The sequence below is a fragment of the Erythrolamprus reginae genome, chromosome 11 (assembly GCF_031021105.1).
Source record: "Erythrolamprus reginae isolate rEryReg1 chromosome 11, rEryReg1.hap1, whole genome shotgun sequence".
NCBI classification, from domain to species: Eukaryota; Metazoa; Chordata; class Lepidosauria; order Squamata; family Dipsadidae; genus Erythrolamprus; species Erythrolamprus reginae.
This window is the reverse complement of record NC_091960.1, coordinates 1252126-1269399: the sequence shown is the minus strand read 5'-3', so window position 1 is coordinate 1269399 and position 17274 is coordinate 1252126. Positions and strand designations below refer to the sequence as shown.

Here is a 17274-nt window from a genome sequence, read left to right as displayed (position 1 = left end):
GTGTTTCTATATTGTATATAATCTGTCTGTCTGTCTATAGCTATTATCCATCCATCCATCCCAGTGTTTCCCAACCTTGGCCACTTGAAGATATTTGGACTTCAACTCCCAGAATTCCACAGCCAGCGAATGCTGGCTGGGGAATTCTGGGAGTTGAAGTCCAGATATCTTCAAGTCGCCAAGGTTGGGAAACACTGATCCATCCATCCATCCATCCATCTATCTATCTATCCTCTCTTGTTTGTCTCTGTCATCAATCTATCTGTGTCTATCTAATCTGACCTCATCATCTCATCTCATGTATACAATCAATTTGAAAGCGAAGGGAGAGTGCTGCTCCTCTTCCCTTTTCCTATCTCTACGGCCAAGCACTATCGGCTTCCGCCCGGCAAGACAAACCGTCGCTTGCCCCTTCTGCGCAGGCGTGCCAAAGCGGGAGAGGGGGCGTGCCGCACGACGTCACCCGTCAACAAACGAAGCTGGGCTCTCCGGAGGCGCCGCCACGATGACCAAGTACTGCCGGGCGCCGCGATGCTCCAACTCGGCCGGGCAGCTGCGGCGGGACCAGCGCCGGCTCAGCTTCTACAAGTCAGCCGCCTTTTGCGGGACGGGAGCGGGGGGGGGGGGGGGTTGGGAGGGGGGCGTCTGCTTGGGACGGCGCTTCCGGGTCTGCCCGGTTCGGACCAGGGGGCGGGGCCAGAGACTGGGGGGGGGGCACAAGGAGGGAGACAACCCCCCCCCCATACACACCTTGGCTTGCTCCCCACCCCATGCAGGGATTCCCTCCCCACCCAGATTCCCCGGACTACAACACCCATGTGGCATGGAGGGATGGGCTTTGTAGTCCGGCCCAGGTGGGGAGGGGGCGAGGGGGGTCTCGGCCCTTCCCAGGCTGTGTGGAGGGGGCCAGGAAAGAGGGGGAGGCAAGGGATCCCCTTTCTAGGAGGGAGAAAGAGACCTTTTCCTCCTTGTGAGTGGGGAAGGAGACCCGCCTGGATGGCCTCTTGGGGTCCCTTCGTAATGGGGGAGGGCTCTTTGGGAGTCTCTGGCTGTTGCTTCTTATAGGAAAGGGGGGTTATTATTATTATTTATTATTATTATTTATTAAATGTGTATGCCACCCCTCTCCGTAGACTCGGGGCGGCTCACAACAATAGTAGCAAAACAATATGTAATAAAAATCTAATAATTTAAACTAAAAACCCATAATTTAAAAACTATGCAAGAGCCCCCTCCTCATTTGACCCACCTGGAAAGGGGAGAGAGTCTTTGGGGCAGAACGGGGACTCGAATCTGGGGCTCCTGGGCAACCCCCATGAATAGGGGAATACAAGGTGGGCTACTAAGGTGGGACGGTGGCGTGTGCTGGCCCCCGTGGCTCTGAGGGCCAGCCCCTGGCGCTCCTGCGTGTCCATGCGCGATTTCTCTACCTGCCCAGGTGCAGGAGCAGAATTGCGCTGGATTCCGCTGGCACTCAGAGCCACGGGGGCGAGCACCCCTCACCGGCCCACCTTAGCAGCCCCCCTCTGGGTGTGTCGTGGTTATGGAACCAATTCTAGAAAACCAGAGAGGCTGAATTCCAGTTCTGCCTTTGGCACAAAAGTCTTCGCCTGGGTGACTTTGGGCTAAGTTATCCTACCTCCCAGGATTGTTGTAGTGGGGAAAATAGCTGTTGAGTTATTTGTAAAGAAATAATAATAAAGGCCAGATATCCAGAAATAAAGTCTAGGTTGTCTGGGCTTGTCAGAAATGGGGGAACCGTCTTGCAGGTTTTTTAAAAGTAACGTTGACTTATCCTGACTTTGTGGATGTGTCGGATAAGAAAAGGAGAAGCGGTTGGTAATTACTTCTTCCCCAAAATTGTGGTTTTTGGCCCAGCAGATGAAACTCTTAACACTTTCACAACAAATATCCAGAAACCAGACTCCATGCACAAGGTTGTGAGGTCGGAAATTCCTCTGATAACACCAGACTAGCTGGCAGCAACAGGCCTTTCCAGCAAAATTGATTTTAATAGTTCTATTCAAGCGACATCACTCTTGACAGTGAGATGAGCAACATATACATTTAATAAATAAATAAGTACTATCTCCTCTGTGTTTTATGGGGCCAAATTATATAACATTCCAAAACAGCCAGAGTTGTTCATGCAAGGGATAGAAAAAGGGGATAGAGAAAAATTATTTTCTGTATCACCCAATCCTAGGAGAAGGGGGCCCTCCCTAAAGCTCATAGGTGAGAAAGTGAGGACAAATAAAGGGAAATGTTTCTTCACCCAGAGGGTCCTTGGTTCATGGAATGCCCTTCCAGAAGAGGTCGTGACAGCTGTCAGCCTGGAGAGCTTCAAGGCAGGATTGGACAGATTCGTGGATGCTGAGTGTATCATAGGTGGTTATTGAAACGGATGTCCATGTGCCGCCTCTATGTTGCTTGAGGCAGGCAGGATTCCCTTGAGTATCATTTGTTGGGGGTCAAGGGAAAGGGAGGGTCTTTCCTTCTCTTTCTACTCAAGATCCCCATGTACAATTGGGGGGCCACGGTGGGACACAGAATGCCGGACTCGATGGGCTTTGGCCTGATTCAGTAGGGCTCTTCCTAGGTTCTTATGTCCTTCCTTCCTTCCTTCCTTCCTTCCTTCCTTCCTTCCTTCCTTCCTTCCTTCCTTCCTTCCTCCTTCCTTCCCATATATATCCATTGTAAGATAAAATACAGGAAATAGTAAAAGGGCAGACTAGATGGACCATGGGGTCTTTTTCTGCCGTCAGTCTTCTATGTTTCTATGTTTCCTTCCTTCCTTCCTTCCTTCCTTCCTTCCTTCCTTCCTTCCTTCCTTCCTTCCTTCCTTCCTTCCTTCCTTCCTGTTATTGTAAGAGATGTCCATGTGCCGCCTCAGCATGGCTCTTCTTAGGTCCTGTGTTCGTTTCCGTTGTCCCACAGGTTCCCCTTGCACAGTCCTGAGCGCCTCCGGCAATGGCTCTCCCAAATGAACCAAGAACAGTGGATCCCCACCAAACACCAACACTTGTGCAGCGATCATTTTGCCCCCTCCTGCTTTGAGTACCGGTGGGGAGTGCGCTACCTGAAGCCCGACGCCGTTCCCACCATCTTCCAGACGTCGGACAGCCCACTGGTGAGAATCCTGTGGCTTTTCTTCCATGGGTTGGGAATGCCCAGCCAGAGAACAGAAGGTTGACCTGTGGACTTTAACTCCCAGAATTCCTCCGCCAAAGATGGGGAAGTTGAAGTCCACAAGTTTTAAAGTTGCTGAGTTATTAGTATTATTGTTATTATTATTATTATTATTTATTGGATTTGTATGCCGCCCCTCTCCGCAGACTCGTTGAGAAACACTGGATTGAGAACAGTTGAGAAACACTGGATTAGGTGACCCTTCTGATCCGTTCCTACTCTATCATTCATGGCTGGCTGGGGAATTCTGGGAGTGGACGTCCACAAGGCTTAAAGTCACAAAGATTGGACACTCCTGCGCTAAAGGAAGAAGCAGCAAACCAGTGGTGGTTTCTTCCCCCATATAATATATATATAAAACCCATGTAACTCTTCCCTGGTACAGAGCTGAAGGGATTGGATACTGTAGCCTAGAGGTTAATTCTCTGCCTTACAAGGCAAAGGTTGCAATTCAAGTCCCAGTGAGGGTATGGCTAGCTGATGAGGCCAGAATAAGGCTGAAATAGATCTATCCTAGTCTCCCTTAATTTTCAAATTTAGCAAAAACATGTGACATACACACACACACACACATATATATAATAGATTTTCTGTCAAAAGCATAAAGGTTAATATCCTGCCTTGCCTGCAGCACGCTACAGGTTCAAATCCCAGTAAGGGTGTTATTATTATTATTATTATTATTATTATTATTATTATTATTATTATTATTTATTAGATTTGTATGCCGCCCCTCTCCGAAGACCCGGGGCGGCTCACAACAGTATGTTTGGCTGATGAGACCATAACAAGGTCAAAATAGATCTATGCTAGGCTCCCTTCCTTTTCACTTATCAGCAAAAATATGGAACCATATATGTATGTATGTATGTATGTATGTATGTATGTGTGCTACACGCAAGAGATGTATGTTTTTACAATCCATTATTTTATTTATATGTTGCCCATCTCACTGTTACAGCAACTGTGGGTGGACTATAGAACAATACAAAATTTTTAAAAAAGATAATGCAAAACATTTACTAAAAAGCAAGAGCATTATTTTATTCATTTATATCTTGTGTGCCCCATTCTGAAATCTCGGGGCTCCCATTTCACACTGGTGACCCTGTGCTGGGGACCGACGGTCAGAAAATCAAACCGTTTCAGGCTACTATTTGGGTTTTGATTTAGCTGACCTGTCAACATAAGTTCAGGTTTATCTCAGCTTGGGAAAGATAAATACCAGGGCTTTGTCATAGTGTGTGTGTATTTGCTGATGGGGCTTTGATTTCTAGACAAGGCCCTGTTGGTCACAGCGGAATATTCCACCCCTGTAGCAGGTTGGACTGAGATCCAGGAGTAAACAACTACGGTCAGGTGGCTTTTAAGTGCAGCTTTAATGATCCCTGGAGAGAATCCGGTTGAGCAACAGGCCTGGGCCACGTGAGGCCTGGAGCTTGTTCAGGGATGGAAGATTTGGCGTGCCTGCCTTCAGAGAGAGACAGAACGCTGCATCCCAGGCCCCCAAACAGATGAGGACAGTGTTTCCCAACCTTGGCCACTTGAAGATCTCTGGACTTCAACTCCCAGAATTCTGTAGATTTCTCCCCCTCCCCTTCTCCTTCTCTTTCACCCAACAAACCCCTCTCTCTTCTATCATTGATGGTGTTACCTAGCTGGGTCATGAAAGGTTTGCAGGAAACCCACCCTGCTGAGAGAGCATCCAAGATCCCCCCTTTCCAAGCCGCGAGCTACAAACCTTCTCCTGTGTTGCTGAATTGGTGGGGGAGTCCACACTGCGTCTTTGACGGCCGGCCCTTTTCTTCTTTGTTTTCTTTCAGAAGAGGGAGGGTCCCGCCAAGGCGGCTTCAGATGCACCCGCCAAGAAGGTCATCCTGGAGTCTGGTGGGGAGGAGGCCCCCATCCCCGTTGCACAGACCCCGGCCTGCCAGGAGCCCACCGCCATGGAGACCCTGACCATCGCCATAGACCCCAGTGTGACCGCCACGCCGGTCTACGTGGAGACCCAGCCTTTGGCCCCCAGCTTGGACTTCCAGACCCTCTCGGGACCCCTGGTTGGGGCAGTCAACCTGCTCCCTCTCGTCCAAATCGTGGAGCCCCTCAAAGCCGTGACCCTGGCAGTGGCTCCCCCCACGCCAGCTGCGGTGGGCCAGGTTTTGCAGGAAGCCCCGGAGCAGCAGGTGGTGGATTTGGTGGCCTCTCTGTCCCCACCCACGTTGGGGGCCTTGCCCGCCTCTTCTGTAGGGCTGGCCGGGCAGCTCTGCACCGAACTGGCCCTGCCTTGCGAAGTGGTGGCCGCCGGCGATCAGACTTCGATCCGGGCCGTGATGGCCGAGCCCGATCAGGGGGCCCTGGTGATCGAGAACGTCTCCATTGAGCCTTTCCTGGAGGGGGGGCCTTCCGTGGCCCTCCCCGTCCTGCAGGAGCCCACCGTCGCCGCTACCGAGATGGTGGCCTATTTCGAGAGCATCCCCAACGCCCCCATAGCCGCCGCGGCCTCTTCCGGCCTGACGCCCCCCGAGACAGTCCTGTCCTCGGCCCTCAGCCTGCCCATCGTCTCCACACTGCCCATCGTCTCCAACCAGGCGCCCCCGGAAGCCCCCCTCTCGGCCGAGGAGGCGAAGCTGGAGGAGGGCAGCTCTTCCGCCGACTCTTCGGAGGAGCCCCTGGAGGAGCACGGCTACCACCGGAGCCAGGGGACGACGGCCGAGCTGGTGGAGGTGGTGATGGGCCTGCAGAAGAAGGTGAAGGTGCTCCAGCAGAGGCACCGGCGGCACTGCGCCAAGCTGGAGGCCATGGAGAGCATGGTGGAGCAGCTCTGGAAGGAGAACCTGGTGTCGGAGGGGAAACTGAAGGTGCTGGAGATGGTGAGTGGGCGGGCGGGGCGCCTGGCTTCCTTCGACCGGGCGGGGAGGATCGGGGCGCAAGGAAGCATGGGGAGTCCTCAGCCTACGACTCCCGTTTCATTATTATTATTATTATTATTATTATTATTATTATTATTATTAAAAAATAATCTTTATTAAATATTTGCATTAAAAGAAAAACATATAATGCACCGTATGACAATAATATAGAGCCGGGGTGGCGCAGCAGGTAGAGTGCGGTACTGCAGGCCACTGAAGCTGAAGTTCAAATCTCATTCAACTCTGCACAGAACAAAGTATTCAATGAGAATATTTCATTCCTTTGTATCTAGGATGTGTTCTTTGAGTGTTCCCTTTATATTTTTGAGCAGAATATACAGTATTTCTAAATATCAGTATATACATTATCTTATTCATTTATCTTTACCACTTTATAAATATATCCTAATATTTAATATGTCATTTTCGTTTCTTTTGTCAAGCCACTTGTATAATAAGTGCCATAATGTTTATAAGAAATCCTATCCAGCTGGCCAAAGGCCGTCCATCCAAAATGGTGCCCAGGTATCCTAACCCCCCCCTCCCTCTGTCTTTCCCTCCCCAGGCCTGCCTGCCGTCCAGCAGCTTCGTGCCAGAATCCGGTGGCACCGTGGCCATCATCTGCCAGGACAGAGACCAAGCCTTGGTCTACGCTGTCCCTCAACTCCCCAGCGAAGGCAACCAGACCATCCTCCAGCTGGAAGAACTGAACGCAGACTGAACGGAGGGACGGGACAGGGGGCAGCTGAGAACAGGCCTTTCTGCATCTGGTTGCCCCCCTCCCGCAGCCCTCCCCAGGAAATGGCCAGAGGTCAGAGCCCCCCAAAAATGCCAAGCAGAGCTTCGGCCACTTCATTTGCCCCTCCGTGGCCTTATTCCTTCAGCACCTTAACTTTCTAATTTCTCTCTCCTGGGGTATTTCAGATTATTCTATATAATGCACCTTCGGCCCTCATCCTCCTCTTGGGGCTGCTAATTCGGCATCGGCTGCAGCCAGTGCGGCCGTGGCCCAGGGTGATGGGAATTGTAGTGCAAAAGGGAAGATTTTGACCCCTCTTCCTCCTCCACCCTTGTGGGTAATTTTCGTCAAAGTCACTGGACGGTCGGGACGACAACTGCCCTGTTCGTTTTCTCATCCCTTCGAATGTTGCCAAAGTCTTTTTTCTTTGGAAGGGGCTCGGGTCTTCCTTCCTGGGGGTCTCGCGGGGGGGGGCTGTGTCCGGCTTCTCCATTTTTCTTCGCTGATTCCAACTGGACTGACGTTAGAGGGGGCTCTGTGCCGTTGATCCCAAAAGAACTTTTCATGCAATCTGATGATTATGATGATGATTATTAAGGGGATTGATTATTAATGGGAAGAGGTGGGCAGGGAAGGTGATAAGGAGAGAGGAAAAAAAGCCTTTTAAGGGGCCACCACGAACAACCGGAAAGGGAAATCGGGGAAAGATTGCGACACGGCAAACAATCGACAACCAACCCAATGCGTGTGGAAATGCGCCTGTGTTTTTGCAAGCCCAGATGCAGTTGTGCACAAGTCCCTCCTTCAACCTGGAAATCCCAGAATCCCCCAGCGGTGCAAGATGGGGGTGTTTCCTGTGAATTGTTGTCCGAAGCATCTCGGAGGAAACCGCCAAGGTGAATGCGCAACTCTCCGTCCACAAGAAGAAGAACATGTCGTCGTCCATTCGAAAAACGTCTCGAATTCTTTTCTGCTTTTCATCGCGGCCATTTCCCGTAATCGTCTCGAAGCCCAGAACGGTCTTTGCAAATAAGATCCCGAATGAATTTTGATTTTAAATGCATTCATTGATTAAATCTTCACATATATATATATACTGTATTTTTAAAACCCGCGAATGAAATAACACTGGCTCCTGTGATTAACCTAAACATTGGACGGAAATTGTCATCGAAGGTTTTACAAATCCGAGTACCCATCTTCCCCAGTCTGGCGCCTTTCAGATTCATTGGGCTTAAAATACCCAGCTGGGAGTTGTAGTCCACCCCGTTGGGAGGCTGCCAGCTCGGGGAAGGGCAGGGGAAATAAATCTCCAGGGAACGGAGCAGGGACGACCTCTTCGCATGTCCTGTTTGTTTATCTGGTTCTGTGTAACTGAAATGAATAAAGGGAATCTCTCGGAAAATCTTCAGGTGGGCTTTGAATACTGTTGTGAGTCTTCAGGGAGTGGGCGGCATATAAATTCAGCTGAAATAAATGAAGTCCCTCCACTCATGCCCTCATCACCTCGAGGTTCAACTACTGTAACACTCTCTACATGGGGCTGCCTTTGAAAAGTGTTCGGAAACTCCAGATCGTGCAGAATGCAGCTGCAAGAGCAATCATGGGCTTTCCCAAATATGCACATGTCACACCAACACTCCGCAGTCTGCATTGGTTGCCGATCAGTTTCCGGTCACAATTCAAAGTGTTGGTTATGACCTATAAAGCCCTTCATGGCACCGGACCAGAATATCTCCAAGACCGCCTTCTGCCGCATGAATCCCAGCAACCAGTTAGGTCCCACAGAGTTGGCCTTTTCCGGGTCCCGTCAACTAAACAATGTCATCTGGCGGGACCCAGGGGAAGAGCCTTCTCTGTGGCGGCTCCGACCCTCTGGAACCATCTCCCCCCCGAGATTAGGATTGCCCCCACCCTCCTTGCCTTTCGTAAACTCCTTAAAACCCACCTCTGCCATCAGGCATGGAGGAATTGAAACATCTCCCCCTTGCCCATGTTGTTTTGGTGTTGTGTTTTGATTGTGTGCTTGTTTTTTATATATATTGGGGTTGTTTTTTATGAATTTTTTAGCTTAAAATTGTAATTGGATTGGTGGGTATTGGATTTGTTATTATGTATTGTTTTTACCATTGTTGTGAGCCGCCGCAAGTTTGGGGAGAGGGGCGGCATATAAATCCAATAAATCTAAATCTAATCTAATCTGATCGAACAAAACCTCGGAAGGGAGAGAGCCAGGCCTTGGAATCCAGGGAGGATTTTTCCAAAGTTAAGATGGAAATTGTGTAGCACAGCTCCCCATCTTAAGGGTTTTTTTTAATCCACTCTGTGAGCCCTGGTTGGATTTTATTTTATTTTATTTTTATTTATTTATTATTAATATATACAGTATTATATTAATATATAATATATATTAAGAGCCAGGGTGGCGCAGCAGTTAGAGTGCGGTACTGCAGGCCGCTGAAGCTGACTGTAGATCTGCAGGTCAGCAGTTCAAATCTCATCACCGGCTCAAGGTTGACTCAGCCTTCCATCCATCCGAGGTGGGTCAAATGAGGACCCGGATTGTTGGGGCCAATAGGCTGGCTCTGTTTTTAAAAAGTGCTGTTGCTAACATGTTGTAAGCCGCCCTGAGTCTAAGGAGAAGGGAGGCATAAAAATCAAATAAATAAATAAATTTTGATTTCCAGGCCGCCTTTCTCCGTAGACTCGGGGCAGCTTACAACATAAAAATGAATACACAAAACACAGCATATTAGAAATTGAGACTTTGCATCTATAAACTAATCCAAAACCACAAACCCATTATAAATGCTATAAAATCCAATTAAACTTAATAACCCTAAACCCCATGTGTTAAAACCTTTCATCCATATCACAGTCATAAAGTTGGCCACAGCAGAGGGTCCATGCTCAACGTCCCCGAGTCTGCCAGAAAGGTGTGTTTTTAGAGAGGCCAGGAGGATGAGAGCAGTGTGGATCTCTGGGGGCGGGGAGTTGATCCCAAAGGGAAGGGGCCACCACAGAGAAGGCCCTTCCCCTAGGCCCCACCCAATGGTATTGTTTGGCTGACGGGGCCTGGAGAAGGCCAACTTTCTGTGGGCCCTGATCATGCACAACTACAATGGAGTATTCTTATTATTATATTCTAATACCAAATTACTATTGTACACTGTTTTATTGTCGCTGCTAGCGGCCCCGAGTCTCTGGAGAGGGGCGGCATACAAATCCAATAAATAAATAAATAAATATTATTATTATTATTATTAATAATAATAATAATAATAATAATTTATTTATTAGATTTATATCCCGCCCCTCTCCGAGGACTCGGGGCGGCAATGGAGTATCCTAAAATGGGTTGGCGTTTCTCATCTTCAGCAATGTGAAGAGCCGTGGACTTCAACTCCCAGAATCCCCCAGTCGACATGCCAGTGAAATTGACATGCCCTCCCAACTGCCATGCTCTCCGGGGAATTCTGGGAGTTGAAGTCCAAGCTTCAAAGTTGCTGAGATTGAGAAACTGGGTATGAAGAGTTATGATGCTTTTCCCAGCCTGGAAACCAGCCAATCCCCCATTAGGCTGACTGCCCAAGCAACCCAAAGTAAATTACTATGTTTTACCTCCCCCCTTACATAAATCTATGGCGGGATCACGCTCGGTTATATTTTGCATATGTCTGGTCACCCCCCTGTCCGCCACGAGTGAAGCTTAAGAGCTGGAAAATTTGCAGACCAAAGCAGATCCAGGAGGAAAGAAAATGGAGATTTTAAGCGTGGAAGGCAGCCAAAGGGAGAGCGAATGATCGTGGCATATAAAATCAGGCAGGGTGAGATTTATCTTCCCAGAAGGAAATGGCAAAATTCTTCCCTGCAGTTGGCGAGAAAAATCACATCGCTCCAAGCTATTGGTCTCCTTAATCGGGTTTGCGTTCCTGGAATTTTATTTTATTTTTATTTAAAACTTTATTAAAGAAAACAACAACAACAACACAAAATATATATTTTTACATATACAGGGCCACAAAAAGCTAGTTTGAAAGTGAGGAACATGGGAGCGAATAGAAATATGCAGCTTTTGCATTAAACTTCTTTCATAAATAGATAATTAGTGTCTTGGTTAAATAAAAAACAAAAAGAAGAACAACACATTGAGAAGGAGAGAAAAGTGAAGGAGGAGGAGGAAAAAAGAGAGAAAAAAGAAAGAAAGGAAGAACTATACATACTGTATGCCATAGGTGTATATACATATTACACACAGGCACAGAAAAATATACGTCATCTACTATATAAACTGTGTGTGTATGTACACACACACACGCGCAGCTCTTCTAAAATTATACACATTCAAACAGACCCAGAGCCCAGAAAGGGGGGGAAAAATCATATATTTTTTAACCAGTTCTGCGTACCTGACCACACCTGTAGGAGCCCATCACTGAGTCTGGCCCTACCTAACAGGGTTGTCATGAACAAAAATAGAGGGAGAAAGGAATGCTGTTATGATATCTTTTTCTTTTATGTACGCTGAGAGCATCTGCACCAAGACAAATTCCTTGTGTGTCCAATCACATTTGGCCAATAAAATCCTATTCTATTCTATCCTATTCTATTCTACTCTATATAAACTGCTCAAAAGAATAAAGGGAGCCCTCCAAGAACCCATCCGAGATCTGAATGAAGGAAATATTCTCATTGAATCCTTTGTTCCGTATAAAGTTGAATGGGCACAAGAGCAGGTGAAATTGATGGTCCATCAGTGTTGCTTCCTAAGTGGACAGTTCGATTTCACAGAAGTTGGATTGACTTGGAGTTATATTCTCCTTTTTTAAGTGTTCCCTTTATTCTTTTGAGCAGTGTATATGCCCTACAGAGCCGTGTTTCCCAACCTTGGCCACTTGAAGATATTTGGACTTCAACGCCCAGAATTCCCCAGCCAGCAGATGTTGGCTGGGGAATTCTGGGAGTTGAAGTCCAAATATCTTCAAGTGGCCAAGGTTGGGAAACGCGGCTATAGAGGCTAGATAAACATTGAATAAATGCAAGAAAAGAGTTTTCCTAGCAGCCTCTGGGCAGGAGACCCCGACTTGGAAACCGACAGGTTGCAAATATTGCCATTGCTCCCCCATTGGAGGGCTTTGCCGGCTGTCTGGCTGGCAGGTGCCCAGCGGGGTGGGGGGGCAACTAGCTGCCTTGGTGGTCAGCCTGGGTCAGCCGCCCTGCGGACCCGCCAGAGCCCTTCCTTCCCCCAGGCTGGCGACCCTCCGCATCCCTGGCCGCCAGGATGCTGTCGGGGGCTGCAGCAGGGGGGGGGGGGGGCGTGCCGGGGCGGGGGATGCTGATGCTGCGGGCGGCGCATGAGCGTTGCCTCCTCCTCCTCCTCCTCCATCACTTGCGCTGCGCCCGCCGAGCCCAGCCGACGGTCCCCGCTTCTCCTCCAACCGCCGCTGCCTCGCTCCGCCCGGTAGGTGAGCGCGCTGCCTCCCGGCCGGGGAGGCCTTCTCCGAGGATGCCCCCCCCCACACCGCTTCTCCCCTCCCTCTGCCCCCCCCCCCCATCCATCCCTCCCTCCATCCAACGGCGGGGTTGCTCCTGCGGGCCGCATCCTTACGGGGTGCATCCCGCAGCATCCCTGTTTGTGGTCCTACCCCCCCTCCACACGCCCCGCCGGTCCTTCCGACCCCCGCTTCCCCCCCGGCCGGCCTCGGTCTCCTCCTCCCCGCCGCAGAGCCCGACCCGGACCTGCGACGCGCCCCGCCGCCCTTTCTCCCCAGGACCGCTGGACCGGGATGCTCCGTTGAGCCGCCCCGCTCCTGCATCCCAAGAGAGGAAGGAGACTGGAAGGAGGCTGCTCTCGCTTAAAGGCCCCTTCATCCCCCCCCCTTGTCCACAAACACGGAATATGGGGGGGGAATCCCATTTTCCAGCCATGGTCTGGGCCCTTCCATAAATCGGATTTTGCACTTGGGTGGCAAAGGAGCAATGGGCAGGGGTGGGACACACTCTTCTTTGACAGCAAGGGTACAGCTCACAAATGCTGCAGAGAGAGAGAGAAGGAGAGAGGGGGGGAAAGAAGAGAAAGGAAGGAAAGAAAGAAAGATAGAAAGATAGATAGATAGAAAGCTGGGAGATAGGAGAGGAGAGAGCAAAAGAGAGAGAGAGGGAAAGAAAGAAAGAAGGGAAAGGAAGGAAGGAAAGAAAGAAAGATAGCAAGATAGCAAGATAGATAGAAAGCTGAGGGATAGGAGAGGAGAGAGCAAAAGAGAAAGAGCGAAAGAAAGAGGAGAAAGAAAAAGAGAGGAAAGAGAGCTAAAAAGGGCGAGGAGAAAGAGCATGAGAGAGAGAGAGAGAGGAAAAAACAGGAACTGAATATTAAACATGCCTGAGAATCCCTCCTAAGATAAAATACAGGAAATAGTAGAAGGGCAGACTAGATGGACCAGGAGGTCTTTTTCTGCCGTCAATCTTCTAGGTTTCTCCCCCCCCTCCTCCCTCAGATGCCGGGAATTCTGCCTTGGCCTCTTAGGGGACATCGTCTCCCCCCCCCATTTGAGGGGGGCGGCTGGAGCATCATTGTGCTTCCTCCCCCACCAAGGAAGAAAAAAGCCCACCGGGTTAAAGCGGGGCTCATTCACACTCTTGAAAGTGCAGGATGGGCTCTGTGTCTGAGTACCACCTCTCCCATCATCCTCAGCCGGGGTCGCTATTGTCCCAGCTGCTAGGAATTCTGGGAGCCAAAGTCCCAGCGGGGTTTGGAAAGTGCCAGATTGAGGACGTAAATAGGCGTGCGTGATGCTTGTGATGCTTGCCTGGCTACAATCGAGGAGGGGGGCATTTCTGAAAGAGAGGCAACCCTCCCCCGCCCCGACACCAGGTTTCACCCGTTCCCAAAGAGGGTTTTGTTTTGTTTATTCGATTTGAATTATTTTATTTTATATTATTTTAGTTTCTGCTATTTTAAAATTTTGCTTCCTTTTATTTCATTTATGTTATGCATTTTATCATTTTGTTATTTATTATGTTATTTTATTATTTTGTTATGTATTCTATTTTAGTAAATTTTCATATTTTATCGTTATTAGATTTCTTACATATTGTTATATTTAATGTTGTAAGGTGCCCTGAGTCGCAACGGGAAGAGCAGCATAGACATCTAATAAATAATGTTATTTTATTTCCCACCTTCCTTATGTGTTGAGGGGGGAGAAGCATGTCTCTTTGTAAAAATGCAAATACACTCAGTTAAAAAGCAAATCTCAGCAGACCCTAAAGATCCAGGAATAGCGGGTGGGCGCCTAGCCATGCATGGCGTGGGAGTTGCATATATAGGCCCGCAACCCCTGCAAAAATAGAGCTAGCTACCCATCTTGAAGACACCCCGAGACACACAAACACGGCGATAAACATCCACAGAGCCGAGCCATCTCTGCGTTGTTGAATTGTATGTTTTGACACATGCAGTCTTTGCCAGGCGTTGTATTGATCGACTCCGGCTCATGGGCCTCTCGGAAGGGAGTGTGTGTGTGTGTATGTGTAGGGGTTTGGGGTTTTTTTACGGCAGAAAGCTTGGGAATGGCAGCCCTGCCGGAATCTGCTCACCGTTAAATGGATCCCAGAGTCCCTTTATGGAGCTTTAATGCTCAGCGAGATCTCCTGCGTTCTGGAGACGGCGGGGTTCCCAGAATGTGATAGTGATGCAGAGCGATGTGATGCAAAATGTGGTGTCAGTAGGTGACAAATGAGATGACTCTCTTGAAGCGGAACGGTGCTGTTGGTTAAAGCAGTGTTTCCCAACCTTGGCAACTTGAAGATATCTGGACTTCAACTCCCAGAATTCCCCAGCCAGCAAACGCTGGCTGGGGAATTCTGGGAATTGAAGTCCAGATATCTTCAAGTTGCCAAGGTTGGGAAACACTGGGTTAAAGGAAGAGGGGGGAAAAGAGAGAAATGTTTTCAGTGTGTTCAATTCTCTGCCATTTTAAATGGAGAGCCGTGTGTTTTCAGCCTTGCTAACACGAAGAGGGGTGGACTTCAATTCCCAGAATTCCCCAGACAAAAATCACAGCAGTTCTCTAACTTTAATAGCCTCTACCTCGGAACAAGGGCTTTCCACCACAATAACTTGAAGACCTGTGGTCAATGCTGGCTGAGGAATCCCGGGAGTTGGAGTCCACAAATCTTCAAGTTGGGCTGGGGAATTCTGGGAATTGAAGTCCCCACATGCTAAACTCAACTGGCACTTTAATAAAGTGGACGTGGGCAGGAATCCTACTTAAATGTACCCTGAATTTATATATAAATAAGCCCCTTTGAATTGTATGTAGGCATGCATGTTATGTATGTATGTATACCGTGTGAATATACATGTACATATATGTAGGTCTTGGCATATTCGGGTGAGCACAAAGTCGAAAGCACCAGCCTGAAGATGACGAGTGGGACTTCATTGAAACATTACCAGGATTCTTTTAAGTTTTAACCAGCTGCCCCGAGTCCGCGGAGAGGGGTGGCATACAAATCCAATAAATAATAATAATAATAATAATAATAATAATAATAATAATAATAATAATAACCTTACACAGGAAAAGACCCGAATATGCCAGGTTACATATTTTTGCTGATATTGAAAAGGAAGGGAGCCTAGTATAGGTCTATTTTGGCCTTATTATGGCCTCATTAGGTAGACATACTCTTACAGGATTTAAACTTGTAGCCTTCTACATGCAAGGGAAGATATTAACCACTAAGCCACAAGCTTGCTTCCGAATCAGCCTTGACCAGGGAAGAGCTATAGGGTTGTTTTTCTGTCGAAATAACCCTGGTATTCCCAAGTATGGGAGGAGGCAATTTTTTTCCCCTTTTGCATGTAGGTCTTGGCATATTCGGGCCTTTTCTGGTAGAGGGAAATCTATACATATATAGAGAGAGAGACAGGTTCTTTTGGCTGGTTTGCTCACCCTACGAAGCCAAAGCCAGTTGTTTTGTATTGGTTCAATGCCATATGCGAATAAAGCCATAAAATTGGCCATGGTTTACTGTTTAATTTATATTACAGGTACCGGGCTAATTATGGCTTAGTCAATAAAGCGTAATTAAGCAAGCTGTGGCTTAACCAATGCATAAAAATGTTTTATGATTTGATTTCAGATCAAATGGAGGATTTGCAAAGCCTGGTCAGGAGTAACTTGACTTCTAGAGCTTCTTTTTTGTTCATATCCTGTGTTTTCATTTTGTGATTATTTTCATATATAAATATTCTATATCTCTGTTTTTATGATGCAGTAAAACAGCCCAGAGTTGCTTGACAGTGAGATGGGCAGCATAGAAGTTTAAGAAATTTATTTATTTATTTTATTTATTTATTTATTGGATTTGTATGCCGCCCCTCTCCGTAGACTCGGGGCGGCTAACAACAGTAATAAAAAACATCATATAAATCCAATACTGAAACAACTAAAAACCCTTATTGTAAAAACCAAACATCCCTACAAACAAACATAGCATGCATAAATTATAAAGGCTTAGGGGGAAAGAATGTCTCAATTCCCCCATGCCTGATGGCAGAGGTGGGTTTTAAGGAGCTTACAAAAGGCAAGGAGGGTGGGGGCAATTCTAATCTCCGGGGGGGAGTTGGTTCCAGAGGGCCGGGGCCGCCACAGAGAAGGCTTTTCCCCCGGGCCCCGCCAAATGACATTGTTAAATTTAATAAATACATTTGATTAGGAATCACCTAGAAGTTATGCAGAAGGGAAACATTCTCTTTCGGTATTTGGGGAGTTACTCCTTTTGTAACCCTTAAACTTGTCTCTTGGGAGAGATGAGTGTCAGTTGGATTGAGTGCTGAAGACATCAGCTAGAAACCAGGTGGTGAGTTCCAGCTCTGAGTTAGGCTGGGAAGCTGGCTGGGTGACTTGTGGGCAGTCACTAGGAGACTGTGAGTTCTAGTTCCACCCTAGGCATGAAAACTGGCTGGGCGATTTTGGGCCAATCACCAGGAGTTGGTGAGTTCTAATCCCATTTTAGACCTGAAAAGCTGCCTGGCCCACCCCACAGGATTATTGTTATGTGGAAAACAGGAAGGCAAAGGAGTATGAGGCCTGTCCACCACCTTGAGTTATGTGTAATCAAGTTGGCACCGGACCAGGGTATCTACGAGATTGCCTTCTGCCGCACGAATCCCAGCGATTGGTTAGGTCCCACAGAGTTGGTCTCCTCCGGGTCCCATCAACTAAACAATGTCGTTTGGGGGGACCCAGAGGAAGAGCCTTCTCTGTGGCGGCTCCAACCCTCTGGAATCAGCTTCCTCCAGAGATTAGAACTGCCCGCACCCTCCTTGCCTTTCGTAAACTCCTTAAAACCCACCTCTGCCTATGTAGTTTTATGTGTATGATATGACTGTATGTATGTTTTTATATATTGGGGTTTCTTGTTTTTTAG

The 17274-nt window shown here is 48.1% G+C and overlaps 1 protein-coding gene across 2 annotated transcripts; it reads left to right on the top strand.

The window, feature by feature from the left end:
• Window positions 1-428: 428 nt before the first annotated feature.
• THAP8 (THAP domain containing 8) lies at window positions 429-8242 on the top strand. 2 transcript variants are annotated; one of them, XM_070764385.1, is made up of 4 exons: window positions 429-588; window positions 2938-3130; window positions 5013-6059; window positions 6664-8242. In XM_070764385.1, the coding sequence occupies exons 1-4, from the start codon at window positions 506-508 to the stop codon at window positions 6817-6819; spliced, it is 1479 nt and encodes a 492-aa protein (XP_070620486.1). In that variant the 5' UTR covers window positions 429-505; the 3' UTR covers window positions 6820-8242. The 2 variants fall into 2 exon arrangements, with proteins under 2 accessions (XP_070620486.1, XP_070620487.1); XM_070764386.1 differs by lacking the exon at window positions 429-588 and adding an exon at window positions 2106-2388.
• Window positions 8243-17274: the final 9032 nt, after the last annotated feature.